Source organism: Scyliorhinus canicula, chromosome 2 (assembly GCF_902713615.1).
Source record: "Scyliorhinus canicula chromosome 2, sScyCan1.1, whole genome shotgun sequence".
Taxonomy (NCBI): domain Eukaryota; kingdom Metazoa; phylum Chordata; class Chondrichthyes; order Carcharhiniformes; family Scyliorhinidae; genus Scyliorhinus; species Scyliorhinus canicula.
The window spans coordinates 222,000,600-222,015,663 of record NC_052147.1 but is presented as its reverse complement, the minus strand read 5'-3'; the positions used below and the strand labels follow the sequence as shown (position 1 = coordinate 222,015,663).

Genomic DNA, 15,064 nt, shown 5'->3' with positions numbered 1-15,064 from the left:
AAAATGCTCCAGATGCTGGAAATCTGAAATAAAAACAGAAAATGTTGGATAAACTCAGCAGGTCTGGCAGCATCTATGGAGAGAGAGTAAACGTTTCCAGTCTGTTCTTTTCAATTTGTCCCAAACTCTCTTGATCACAGTTTACTACCCAAACAGGACAGAGTGTGGTGACCAGGGGATTTTCACAGTAACTTCATCACAGTGTTAATGTCAGCCTACTTGTGACACTAATAAAGATGATTATTATTAAAATATCTCTCAATGCTATTCTGTCAGAAATATTGTTGCTTTCTGTCAGCTTTTGTTTTTCAATTCACCTGCCCTTGCCCCATGAACCTACTTAATTCCTCAAGCATTTTAAATCTACTCTGGTTATGTATTTGTGAGCAGGCAGGACATGAACATCGGTTTATTTCCTCAGAGCACAGGAACCTGAGGATTCCCGGAAATCACTTGCTCCGTGCACCAGTTCAACATTTTAAAATAATAACCCTAAAGAAATGATTCGCCCAAGCTCGGTCACTTATCGCATTTAATTGCTGGGGGGGGGGTCAATGTATTTGTTCAAACAGGCTCGGTTACAAAAAAATACTGGATTGTAATAGCTTTCACTTTTGTTTCAGTTCAGTGTTGAGATGGTATGTGGAGTGTGAGCGGCCAATAAGGGATTGCTGATTGAAGGGGTTGGCGCCTCCGCCAATCTGAGTGTGGTGTGGCTCGAGCAGCAGCAGCAGCAGCAGCAGCAGCGAGGGGGTTTATTCTATATTCCGCCGGCATCGCAGTGTGAGCGCCAGAGTCGGTGCAGACATGAAGAGGTGGTGCAGCCGGCAGATTCACATCTATTTATTCCTCATATTTGACATCTTCGCTGGGGGCTGGGCAATAACAGCTTCTCAGAGTACAGGTGCGGTTAAGTTTAGAACAGTGCCAATATCTATGTATGTTCTATATGTGTGTGTGTTGGGTCCTATTTTTAATAACGATGTCGATTTTGGATATTCTGTCAGCATTGCCGTTTTTCTACGAATTCTCGACAATCCTGAATAAGATGTCACTGTTTCCCGGCTTTAATGAAATAAACAATTCTTTCTCGAGTAAGGCTGGACAGTCGCTGGCTCAGTTCCAACTATCACTGGGGAAGAAGGAAGTCACCTGTTTGTTACTTGTTTTGTGCTCGGGGCGGACTGGCATTCTCTGGTATTCTAGCTGAAGACTGGCTTTCCGCAGAGACCTCTTCTGTATATTTACTTTGAATGACACAGCAGCTTGATTTTGAACATCTTCTTTCACCCCCCCCCCCCCCCCCCCCCCCCCAATCACCCATCGCTTCCAGGATGCACAACCCACTTGCTCAGTGCTCACACATAGCTGAGTGGGTCGAAACTCCAATCCGCCTCATAATTGCTTGTCATAAACGTTGATGGGGGCAGATTCCATTGGATCTCGACCATGTCTCTCTCTCTCATGATGCATTGGCATTTAGCATTGCCCGCCAGAGAACCTGCCCAATGCCAGCTGACACATTCGAGTTACAGGTGTCCTGTTGTTGAGTTAAGCCGCTGGCTGAAAGCATGGAATTCCAGAAACCTCCCATTTAATTAATCAAATCAAATAGAATCATGTCTGTTTGGGGAGCAGTGGGGAGGAATGGATGACCTATTTCCATTTAAATCATTACCAATGCTTTTCACTTCATCACGGTTGCCATTTTCCTGTCTCGATTGAATAAGATCTAGGTTTTGCTTTTTATTTGTTAATGGGCTGTGGGTGTTGCTGGCTAGGCCAACATTTAGTATCAATCCCTGATTGCTCCGTTTTTCTTTAAGTGTATCTTTGCACTTTTTTCTGCAGTCCATGTAGGGTAGGAATGCTTACAATGCTGTTAGGAAGGGAGTTCCAGGATTTTAACACAATGACAGTGAAGGAATGCCGATGGTAGTTACAAGTCAAGATGGGCATGTGACTTGGAGAGGAACTTGAAAGTGGTGGTGTTCCTATGCAGCTGCTGCCCTTGACCTTCTGGGTGGTGGGGTTCCCGGGTTTAGAAGGTGCAGCTGAAGAATCCTTGGTCAGTTGCTGCAGTGGAACTTGCTGCCACTGTGTATTGGTGGTGGAGGAGTGAGTGTTGAAGGTGATGGATGGGGTGCCAATCATGTGGGTACTTTGTCCTGGATTGTGTTGAACAACTTGAGTGTTGGAGTTTCAGTCACTCAGGCAGGCAAGTGGAGTATATTCCAGCACACTCCTGACTTGTGCCTTGTAGAAGATGGACAGGCTTTGGGGGGTCAGTAAGTGATTACTCATTACAGAATAGGTTGTATCACAGCTTGGTATGGAGCCTACTCTACCCAAGACCGCAGGAAACTACAAAAGGTTGTGAATGTAGCCCAGTCCATCACGAAAACCAGCCTCCCATCCATTGACTCTATCTATAATTCCCGCTGCTTCAGAAAGGCAGCTAACATAATTAAGGGCCCCACGCACCCCGGACATACTCTCTTCCACCTCCTTCCATCAGGAAAAAGATACCAAAGTTTGAGGTCACGTACCAACCAACTCAAGAACAGCTTCTTCCCTACTGCCATCAGACTTTTGAATGGACCTACCTCGTATTAAGTTGATCTTTTCTCTACACCTTGCTATAACTGTAACATTATATTCTGCAGTCTCTCCTTCCATCCTTATGTACGGTATGCATTGTTTGTACAGCATGCAAGAAACAATACTTTTCACTGCATACTAATACATGTGACAATGATAAATCAAATCAAATCAAATTCCCAGTCTCTGACCTGCTCCATAGCTACTGTATTTATCCGACTGGTCCAATTCACTTTCTGGTCAATGGTAACCCCCATGATATTGACAATGGGGGATTCTGTGAAGGTAATATCATTGAATGTCAAAGAGAGATGGTCATTGCCTGGGACTTGTGTGGCATGAATGTTACTTGCCACTTAAACAGCCCAATCCTGAATGTTGCCCAAGTCCTGTTGCTATGAACTTGCTTTGTGATATGTTAGGAAAATTAATTTTGTCAGTGCTTCCTACATTGGCCTCCGCTATGAACTTGCTTTGTGGTATGTTAGGAAAATTAATTTTGTCAGTGCTTCCTACATTGGCTTAAAGTAATTCTGTCATTTAGTTTTATTTTTCATCTAATTATATAAATTATTTGTACGTGGGCACTGTATTAATAATCCAGTACTGCAATCTGCTGTACATTCCTGGACACTATGGTTGCTATTTTATTCTTTACCTGCCAATGAAGTTACTTTTCAATGAACTTTCTATTTGGCACAACAATCACATTTGTAAATCCTTTTGAATTAAACATTGTATAACAACATGGTATGAAATTTACTGATTCAGGTAATTTATCTGAATCTATTTTTCACGCTCCATGCTGATGGGAAATCACTTAAATGCAGACTCTTCATACCGCTTGGCAGCATTTTATTTTGTATTTTATGTCATTTGAATGTTAAGTAGTTTTTATTTTGCACAATCATATTGGTACTGCATGCATGACTCAACCATGTAAACTATTGAAATTAGTGTTTCAGAATCACTAAGGGGATTTTTTAAGAGTGTGGTGTGCCATCTAGCCTAAAGGGAAGTAAAATAGTGTTCTGCATGCTTATAATTCATAAAATCATAGAATCCCTCCAGTGCAGAAGGAGGCCATTCGGCCCATCGCGTCTACACCGACCCTCTGAATGAGCACCCTACACAGACCCACTCTATCCCTGCAATCCCAGCTAGGGGCAATTAGCACAGCCAATCTACCTAACCTGCACATCTTTGGACCGTGGGAGGAAACTGGAGCACCCGGAGGAAACCCACGCAGACACGGGAAGAATGTACAAACTCCACACCGAGAGTCACCCAAGGTCTGAATCGAATCCAGGCCCCTGGCGCTGTGAGGCAGCAGTGCTAACCACCGTAATTCTAGGCATTAATTCTGGAGTTGCGGAAAGAATAATAAATAATTTTCATGACCAGATGTCAATCAGCCAGTTGCATAATCCAGTGGTCAGCAATGGAATACTTGGTTCATTCCTCCATTCCCGTTATACAATTTTTATAGTGTACGATCCATCAATCTTAACTCACTGTACCAAAGTGTACACTACTGCCATTTAAAAACATGTATTTAAAATTTGATCTTATGATGCCAGTTTGAAAGCTTGTGCCTTGGTCAGCCCATTGAGTCTGCACCGGCCCTTGGAAAGAGCACCCTACTTAAGCCCACACCTCCACCCTATCCCTGTAATCCAATAATCCAATCCACCTAACCTGCATGTATTTGGACTGTGGGAGGAAACCGGAGCACCCGGAGGAAACTCACGCAGACACGGGGACACGTGACCCAAGCCGGGAATCAAATCTAAGTCTCTGGTACATGAAGCAACAGTGCTAACCATTGGGCTACCGGGCAATATTTATTTGTGTCCTTGTACCTCAAGTATGAGGTGAGCTTCCTCTTTGAAAGTGTTTAAATTACTGAGTTTCTCATATATCTTTTGTCCATTATCTCATCCCTTAGGCGATGGCACTTTTGCGATCCAGCATCAAGATACGAAAAAATGTTTGCAAGTAGCTTCTTCTGGAATGACTATGGAAGGTTGCAATCTGCAAGAACAGCTTCAGGAATGGAAGTGGGTGTCTGAGCATCGGCTGTTCAATATTGGCAGTAAAAAATGTCTTGGCCTTGATTCTTACAACAATGAACAACCATTAAAAATGTTTGAGTGTGATGCAGAATTGACAACTTTGTGGTGGCGCTGCAAAGATAGCACACTGTATGGCGCCTCCTCCAATAAACTGACTGTCAAAAATGGTTCTCCATCAGTGAGTATTGATGCAAATGATGCATGGAAACAAAATGGTGATGGCCATGATGTTTGCGAGCAACCTTTTCGTAGTAAGTAACACATTTGGTATACACTATAAATATTAATGTAGTAGGGCAGCACGGTGGCACAGTGGGTTAGCCCTGTTGCCTCACGGCGCCGAGGTCCCAGGTTCGATCCCGGCTCTGGGTCACTGTCCGTGTGGAGTTTGCACTTTCTCCCCGTGCCTGCGTGGGTTTCACCCCCACAACCCAAAAATGTGCAAGGTAGATGGATTGAACATTCTAAATTGCCCCTTAATTGGAAAAAAAATTGAATTGGGTGCACTAAATTTATTTTTAAAAAAATATTAATGTAGTTGTTGTAATGTATTGAATGAGTGCTTTGCTAACATTGAACATTAAACATGGCTTTACATTTCTTCATACAAGTTTTGAATTAATCATATTTGGAAAAAATTTTAAATCGAGTTTTTCTTGAAGTGTTGGCTTGTATTTTAAATGTTGTAAAATAAAAATGCATTGATGTATTTGACAAGGAAGTGGTTGAATTGAGGCTTTGGAATATTGTCACGAGCCTCGGGACTTCCCTAAAAGGAAGGTGAAATCTGAGAAGGAGATTTTACTTCAGTTTTTAAAAAAATTTCAAATTAAGGGGCAGTTTAGCGTGGCCAATCCAACTATTCTGCACATCTTTGGGTTGTGGGGATGATACCCACGCAGACACGGGGAGAATGTGCAAACTTCACACGGGCAGTGACCCGGGTCCTTGGCGCCATGAGGCAGCAGTACTAACCATTGCGCCATCGTGCTGCCCCATGTTTACTTCAGTTATAAGTTCAGAAATTGTGCTGATGCCCTTGCTGATGAATAAATATCAAGGGCAAGGTTGTTTGCAGGAGAAAACTTGGGGACTCACCCTGGCTATATTTCAGAGTAATTCAGCAGTAATAGGAATGATGTTAAAGCACATGTGTGCCTTGAATTGATTCAAATCTGATCATGAGGTTTTTGATTATCAGGTGAAAATCTGTTTATGACAGCAATGAAATATATTGCTGGCCTGTACTCATCCCATTGTGTTGGAAGTTCACATGCATGGTAGACATGAGTGGTGCTTGTGGGCACCACTTTGCGTTGGTGCTAAAGCCAAACATGAGTAGACCTTAGTTGCTGTTGATAGTGAAGGTGTTGGTTGATTTGCATTACAGGGATTCCTCAGGTGCCAAATTACCTTTAATAGCTTTAATAGGCACAAATATCAAAGCCTTGGGAGCAGGCTTCCTGCTCGCATTCATTAGTGATGTGTGCATCTCAGGAGGCTCACAGGAAAGATAAATTGTTGTTGTTTGTTTTGTTCACCTGAGGGATGCCCTTTTGAATTCTTGTGCTAAATGGAGAATTCGACTTGCCCATCCTTACTGGGAGACTTTAACCTGTTCTGAGCTTTATGGGACTTTTATGTTGGTTCAGGGCACTTTGTTTCAAGGACAGGAAAGGAGCAGAAATGTTGCAATCGTGTTTAAGTTAACTTTTAAATGCTAAACATCTTTTTCTCTATCAGAGAGGTAGAAACATCATCATGCATGGTTTTTAGATCACGTAGTAAAAAAGATAATTTGGCTTGCAAGTTGGTGAGCCCCCCCAGCTGTTGTACCTCAGCATTGTAAAGTATGTAATCTGTGCTGTTCGTTCAGTAGGTTTCAGCAGGATCTTTTATTGTATTTAGCAAAGGCAAAGACAGCAGGCAACACGTGGTCCAGTAACTTCATACCTGTGCAGTTTGATACCACCCCCCTCTTTGCTCCCTATTTGTTTACAAGTTTTGAATTGTGACTTCTGACAAGTGGCCTTTACCCATCACTCCCATTGGTATCTGACTTATTGGCTGTACTCACTTTGTTACATTGTCACATCTGCACTCTGGGTTCTGTAAAACTGATGTTTTCACACACTATACTTTCCCACAGACACAATATTTTGAAAATTTAGAATTTAGCTATTTCCTCCACCTTCATATGAATGTTGCAGTCCAGAGCTGTGAATAGTGATGATAACAACTTCAGTGTTCTCTTCACCACTGGCAGAATAGGACTCTATCCTGCTCTTGCTGCCTGCCATTGGAGGTTAGAAGAATTTACAGGCTGAGGACCAAAAGTATGAATGCATCTTCTTTGGCCATCAAATAAAATGGAACTTAAACCCACATCTTCTCGCTCAGAGGCAGGAATTCTCCCCACTGTGCCACAGGACCTCCCATTTTCCAGATAAATTTTCAAACTTAATAGTGTCTCATTTGGCCTATATATGAACTTCCATGTACCTACCATTTATAATTTCAATATGCAGAAAATCATAACACTTTGATTGGAACTTTTAGCTTTGGGGGTGAAAAATTGCCCCAATCAGATCACCTCATCAAAGGTGAAGCCCCAGCAACTGTTGCTAAATCTCAGATTGTCAATTTAATATTGAGTAGTTTAAGTTGCACAGACTGCGAACCTTGAACTGAATTTATTGGCCCAAAATTTATTGGCCAAATAATGGTGAGTTTAATTTGCCTGCTGCTGTTTGTGTGTAAATAACCAAGCAATTTGTGGCAAGGAAGATATGCCTTGAGAGCTGTAAATCTCCACCAATTGCTGAATGATTTGTACCATCCCACTGTTAGCCTCACTGAAGCAGGAACTCACTGTCACTCTGCCCTGAGTTACCCGAAATTGCTGCATATGTGCTGTTGAAACAAATTAGGTTTGCTGCAGAAAGCGAGGGCTGGTATTTTTATAAATTTAATTATGAGATTTGTACTCCTGCAATGCTACTCAACTTAGCTGTCACATAAATGGAACAGTAAGAGCAATTTATCAGCAGTTACTGGAGGTTATGTTTTAAAAGACTTAATATAAAAATACTCAATCTAATATTTTGTACCCTCTCTTTTGTATCTAATTTGATTCTTAATTCAAATTTCTCCCTTTGTTATTCCTCTGTTCTTGATAAGATGATATGCTGTCGATCCCATGATTCACCAATTTCTGAGATTAATTGTTAATCTCGCTGTGCCATTAGCAGCTCACAGATCCAGCATATTGCAACATCCACAGTTTTTTTGAACTGCAGGATGAGGAGAGAAATATCTAATAAACTGGGCACACTGAGATACCCTGCTCCAGCAGAGTCTGGGACATTAAAATGCTATATTGATGCTGTAAACTAGAAGGGCGAGATCAAAGGGCCCAGAGGAACTTTTCATTCCTAGTCTATTGCAATTCCAGAAAGTGGGATGAAACCTTGATTTAAAAAAAAACATGTTTTTATTAAGATGTGTGTGTATGTGTGTATCTCAGACACAACCAAAAACAGAACAAACAGGAAATCTCATGACCAATAAATAACCAACCCCCCCCCCCCCCCCCCCCCCCCACCCACTCTGCCTCCTTTCTTATACTAAAGTTCCCCTCCCCCTGCTGACTTAACTATCCTTGAATAAATCTATAAACGGTTTCCATTTCCGGGCAAACCTCTCCACAGACTCTCTCAAGGCGAACTTGATTTTTTCCAACCTAAGGAATTCTGTGAGGTGACTCACCTGTACCCCCGGGTTTGGTGGCCCCGAGTCCCTCCATCTCAACAAGATCTGTCTCCAGGCTACCAAAAGAGGCAAAGGCCAAAATATAGACCTCCCTCGCTCCCTGGACTCCCGGGTCTTCCGACACTCCAAACATTGCCACTTCTGGACTTGGGACCACCTTTACCCTCAGCACCTCAGACAACATGTCAGCAAACCCCTGTCAAAATCCCTCCAACTTTGGACAGGCCCAAAACATGTGGATGTGGTTCATTCCCCCCCACCCACGCACTGCCCACATCCATTCTCCACCCCCTCAAAAAAAGGGTCATTCTGGCCGCCATCATGTTTGCCCTGTGGGCTACATTAAATTGAATGAGGCCAAGCCTCGCACACAAAGAGGATGCATTCACCCTTCTCGGAGCCTCCTCCAATAATCTAGCAGCCAGGTCCCTCCCCAGCTCTTCCTCCTACTTCCGATTAATTTCTCCTATCGGGGCACCCTCACCCTCCCAGTCCATTAATTCTTTGTAAATCTCCGACACCCTGCCCTCACCAACCCCGGCTTTCAATGCCACTTTCTCCTGCAACCCTGGGGGCGGCAGGTCAGGAAAGGACATCACCTGTTTCCTCACATAGTCCCAAACCTGTGAGTACTGGAATGCCTTCCCACTGGGCAGCTCATACTCCTGTACCAACCTCTCTCAGCTCGAAAAGCTGCCCCCCACAAGCAGGTCTCCAGACCCCTCAATCCCTGCCCACCGAAACCCCTGGAACCCCGCGTCCAGCCCCCCCCAGAACAAACCTGTGATTCCGCAAATTGCAGCCCAAACCGAGGGCCCCTCCAGCCTCGGGTGCTGCCACTACTGTCCCCACACCCTCCGAGCTGCCACCACTACCCGAGTTGTGGAGTACCTGGCCGGTGAGAACGGCAGAGCCGCTGTCAACATTGCTCCCAAGCTAGCGCCCTTACACGAGGCTGCCTCCATCCGCTCCCATACCGAGCCCTTTCCCACTATCCACTTCCTTACCATGGCTATATATGCTGACCAGTAATACTTCATTAAGTTTGGCAAGGCCAGCTCTCCCACCCCTCCACACCCCATGTCCCCGCTCCAACAGCACCTTCTTCACCTGAGGGGATTTCCCCACCCACACAAACCCCGAGATCAATGTATTGATCTTCCTAAAGAAGGCCGTTGAAATAAAAATTGGAAGGTTCAGGAACACAAATAAAAACCTCGGGAGTACTGTCATTTTATCGGACTGCATCCACCCCGCCACTGACAACGGGAGCACGTCCCACCTCTTCAAATCTCCTTTCATTTGCTCCACTAACCGTGCCAAATTCAATTTATGTAATTGCTCCCACCCCCGCACCACCTGGATTCCTAGATACCTGAAAATCAGCCCACCACCTTAAACGGCAGCTTGCCCAACCTTCTCTCCTGCCCCCTCACTTGGATCAGAAAGACCACACTCTTCTCATGTTTACCTTATACCCAGAGAACCGGTCGAATTCCACCAAAATGACCATGATCACCCCAATACTTTCCAATGGGGCCGATATGTAGAGCAACAGATCGTCCGCAAAGAGTGAAACTATGCTCCCCCCCCCCCCCCCCCCCACTCCCCGCACTATCCCTTTCCAATCCTCATACCCTCCAAGCGTCATTGCCGTGGCTCTTACGCCAAGGCAAAGAGCAATGGGGAGAGTGGGCATCCCTGTCTCATTCTACGATACAGCCTCAAATACCCCAAACTCACCCGGATCATCCTTATGCACGCTGCTGGCGTCTGATACAAAAACCGGACCCAGCCAACAAACCCTTGCCCGAACCCAAACCACCCCAGTACCTCCCACAAATATTCCCATTCTACCCGATCAAAGGCCTTCTCCGCATCCATAGGGACCGCCACCTCCACATTCCATCTCATTATAACGTTCAACAGACGCCTAACATTAGACGACAGTTACCTCCCCTTTACAAACCCCATCTGGTCTTCCCCTATCACCCCCTGCACACGGTCCTCAATCTGCAAGGCCAGGATCTTTGCCAATAACTTAGCATCTACATTCAGCAGCGATATCGGGCGGTAGGACCCACACTGCTTCAGATCCTTATCACGCAAAGATATTGAGGCCTGCGATAACGTGGGGGGGGGGGGGAGGAGCTGCCCCCTTCTCCCTCCCTCATTGAATGCACTTACCAGCAGGGGTACTAGGTCACCCAAAAACATTTTATAAAATTCTACCGGAAAACCATCTGAGCCCGGTGCCTTTCCTGCCTGCATTGGCCCCGTTCCCTCCACCTCCACCAGTCCAATGGGTGCTCCCAACGCCTGTACCAGATCCTTCTCCATCTTGGGGAACCTCAACCTGTCCAGCACCCACCCCCCTCCTCCCAAAGCCGGGGGCTCTGATTTATAATGCCTCCTATAAAACTCCTCAAATGCCCCGTTTACCCCTACCGTGTCCAATTCCATTCCACCCCTACCATCCTTCACCCATCCAATCTCTCTCGCCACCTCCTGTTTCCTGTGTTGGTGGGCCAGCATCCTACTAGCCTTCTCCCGATACTTGTATACTGCCTTTCTGACCTTCCACAACTGCCCTACTGCCTTCCCTGTGACACCAGCCCGAACTCCATCTGAAGCTTCTGCCTCTCTTCAACAATCTGCCTCTGGGGCCATTGACTACCTCCCGTCGAATCTCATCCATCAGCCTTGTCATCTCTGCTCACTCCTCCTTACGTGAACTCCTCTCAAATCACTGCCTTGAGTGCCTCCCACAGCGCGGCAGCCGAGACCTTACCTGTATCATTTGGTTCCACACATCCCTGAATGGCAGTTAAAAGCTGCTCACATACCTCCTCATCCGCTAACAACCCTACGTCCAGCCTCCACTGGCACTGCCCCCCACCCACCCGATCCACTTAAAAGTCCACCCAATGTGATGCATGGTCCGAAACCACGATCAGCGAGTACCCCGAGTTTTTTTTTTTTTTTTTTTTATAAATTTAGATTACCCAATTATTTTTTCTATTAAGGGGCAATTTAGCATGGCCAATCCACCTACTCTGCACATTTTTGGGTTGTGGGGGCGAAACCCACGCAGAGCGAGTACCCCGAGTTGACCAACCCCGCCAATAACATCTTATCACAAAAAAATGAACCAGCACTCGCCTCATAAACTCCACATCGTCCCAATTCGGGGCGTAAACATTTAGCAGGACCACTGTCATCCCCTCCAGCTTCCCACTCGCTATCACCAACCTTCCACCCCCAAATCTGCTACTACATCCTACCTCAAACGCCACCCATTTATTTACCATCACTGCCATCCCCCGCATCTTCATGTCTAATCCCGAATGGAAGACTTGCCCTACCCACCCTTTCCTTAGCCTTGTCTGATCCCCAATCTTCAAATGTGTTCTTGTTAAAAGGCGACATCCGCCTTCAAGCTCCTCGGGTGCGCAAAAACACGCAACCATTTAGCTGACCCATTCAGCCTCCTCATGTTCCGTGTGACCAAGCTCGTCAGAAGGAACCCCACCTCCCTCCTCTGCCGATCAACCATACCCCTTCAGGGCAGCATGGTGGCATAGTGGTTAGCACTGCTGCTAATTTGCATGAAGGGGCAATTAAGCGTGGCCAATCCACCTAACCTGCACACCTTCGGGTTGTGGGGGTGAAACCCACACAGACAAGGGAAAATGTGCAAACTCCACACGGACAGAGCTGGGATTTGAACCCGGGTCCTCAGCGCCGTAGTCTCAGTGCTAACCAATGTGCCAAGTGCCACCAACTTCACCCCCTTTTTAAACAGGGCAGCCTTTACCCGATTAAACCCGGCTCTCCTCTTTGCCAGGTCCTGGTACACCCGAAGTTCGCTCCTCTCCCAGGTCCATCTCCTCGTCTGCCTCACCCATCTCAGTATCTTCTCCTTGTCCAGGAACCGGTGAAGATCATAGATCATAGAATTTACAGTGCAGAAGGAGGCCATTCGGCCCATCGAGTTTGCAGTGGCTCTTGGAAAGAGCACCCTACCCAAGTTCAACACTTCCACCCTATCCCAATATCCCAGTAACCCCACCCAACACTAAGGGCAATTTTGGACACTAAGGGCAATTTATCATGGCCAATCCACCTAACCTGCATATCTTTGGACTGTGGGAGGAAACCGGAGCACCCGGAGGAAACCCACGCACATATGGGGAGGATGTCCACAATGCTACCGTGCTGCCATCGCACTTGGTGGCTCATTCGCCTGCGGGTTCCTCATCAGTGCCCTGTGCACTCGGTCGACCTCCAGGGGCTGGTCAAAGGCCCCCTCCTCCATCAACTTGTGGGCAGCACGGTAGCATAGTGGTTAGCATCAATGCTTCACAGCTTCAGGGTCCCAGGTTCGGTTCCCGGCTGGGTCATTGTCTGTGCGGAGTCTGCACGTCCTCCCCGTGTGTGCGTGGGTTTCCTCCGGGTGCTCCGGTTTCCTCCCACAGTCCAAAGATGTGCGGGTTAGGTGGATTGGCCATGCTAAATTGCCCGTAGTGTCCTAAAAAGTAAGGTTAAGGGGGAGTTGTTGGGTTACGGGTATAGGGTGGATACGTGAGTTTGAGTAGGGTGATCATTGCTCGGCACAACATCGAGGGCCGAAGGACCTGTTCTGTGCTGTACTGTTCTAAATTCTAAACTTCTCCAACAACTTGGCTCCATACGTGCCAGCATCCGCTCCCTCAATGCCTTCAGGCATCCCCACGATTCTTAGATTCTGTCTCTGGGAGCAGTTCTCCAGGTCCTCCACCTTCTCCTTTAACCGCATCGGAGTCTCCCACATCACACCTACTTCAGCCGCCCACGAGGCAAGCTGCTCCTCGTGCTCCCCCACCGCCTCTTCCACTTTTTGAATAGCCTGGCCCTGGGGCTCAAGCCTCTGCTCCACATGGTCAATTCCCACTTTTAATGGTTCCACCACCTTGGCTAGGTTTTCCTGGACCTTCCTCCTCTGCCGGCTAAACTTTCCCTTTAGAAAAGTCCACCAGCTGCTCCGTCAACCATTGGGTCGGCAGGGCAGACCCTTTACCCTCCGCCATCTTGACCCGTGGCGCACAAAAATTCGCTTGCTCCAACTGCTCCCTTCTTCTCGAACCACTTCTGGTCCATGGATCCATCCACCAGCCCTACCAGTGGAGTCAAACTTTGCTTCAGTCATCCGTACACCTTTTCTCCGCAAATCATCCACCCTACAAACAGGGAAAAGGTCCAAACAAACAGCCTCGAGTGGGAGCTGCCAAATGTGCGACCACTCACACCATGGCTGCCACCGGAAGTGGAAACCTTGATTTAATTACGGCGGGTAGCACATTAGCACAGTGGTTAGCACTGTGGTTTCTGAGCGCCAGGGTCCCAGGTTCGATTCCCAGCTTGGATTATTGTCTGTGTGGAGTCTGCACGTTCTCCCCATGTCTGCATGGGTTTCCTCTGGGTGCTCTTGTTTCCTCCCACAAGTCCCGAAAGACGTGCTTGTTAGGTGAATTGGACATTCTGAATTCTCCCTCTGTGTACCCAAACAGGCGCCAAAATGTGGCGATTAGGGGCTTTTTGCAGTAACGACATTGCAATGTAAGCCTACTTGTGACAATAAAAGATTATTATTAACGAAAGGGAAAATGCTGGAAAATCTCAGCAAGTCTGGCAGCATCTGTAGGGAGAGAAAAGAGCTAACGTTTCGAGTATGACGACTCTTTGTCAAAGCTAACAGAGAATGTGGGAAATATTTATACTGTGGAGTGAGAATGAAAGATGAGTCATAGCCACAGAAACCCAGGGAAATCGGGTGCTAATGGCCACAAATACCAAGGGGAAAGAGTGCTAATGGCAGTCCCCAGAGAGGACAAAAGATGTGAAAGGTCAAACAGCAGGGAAACTAACATCAGAGGATAGACTGTAGGTGTGGGGGGAGGGGAAGGGGGAAGCAAAGAGGAGAAAGGTGCAGGAAAGGTGGATAAGATTGGGGGTGGAAAATTAAATGTATATTAGGAAAGAAAGGAATGGTAAAAGACAGTTAAAATGAAATGAAAAAAAATGGGTCGAGGTGGGGCTGATCATCTGAAGTTGTTGAATGAGATGTTCAGGCAGGAAGGCTGTAGCGTGCCTAACCGGAAGATGAGATGTTGTTCCTCCAGTTTGCGTTGCGCTTCACTGGAACATTGCAGCAGGCCAAGAACAGGCATGGGAGCAGGGTGTTGTGTTAAAATGGCAAGCAACAGGAAGGTCAGGATCCTGAATGCGCACAGACCGAAGATGCTCAGCAAAGCGATCACTGCGTTTGGTCTCTCCGATATAGAGGAGACCATATTGGGAGCAGCAAATGCAATAGACCAAATTGGAAGAGATGCAAGTGAAACGCTGCTTAACCTGGAATGAGTGTTTTGGGCCTGGGATGTTAAGCATGGAAGAGGTAAAGGGGCAGGTGTTACACCTTCTGCGATTGCATGGGAAGTTGCCATGGGTGATGGGAGAGGTGTTGCCTCTCCCAAATACAGTAACTCTTAAACAGAAAGTCATTTTCTAACAATTGTCATCTTCTTCACTTTGAGTGGAAGATATGCTGATACAGGACCTGGGTCTATTGATAATCC

General features: G+C 46.4%; 1 protein-coding gene across 1 annotated transcript in view; it reads left to right on the top strand.

The window, feature by feature from the left end:
• Positions 1-611: 611 nt before the first annotated feature.
• The window catches only part of ly75 (lymphocyte antigen 75), a 187,457-nt gene continuing 173,004 nt past the window's right edge, over positions 612-15,064 (top strand). The window contains exons 1-2 of the mRNA XM_038789641.1: positions 612-904; positions 4,550-4,927. Of these exons, the coding sequence (XP_038645569.1) occupies positions 808-904; positions 4,550-4,927 (475 nt within the window). The 5' untranslated portion in view covers positions 612-807. The remainder of the gene's footprint in view (positions 905-4,549; positions 4,928-15,064) is intronic.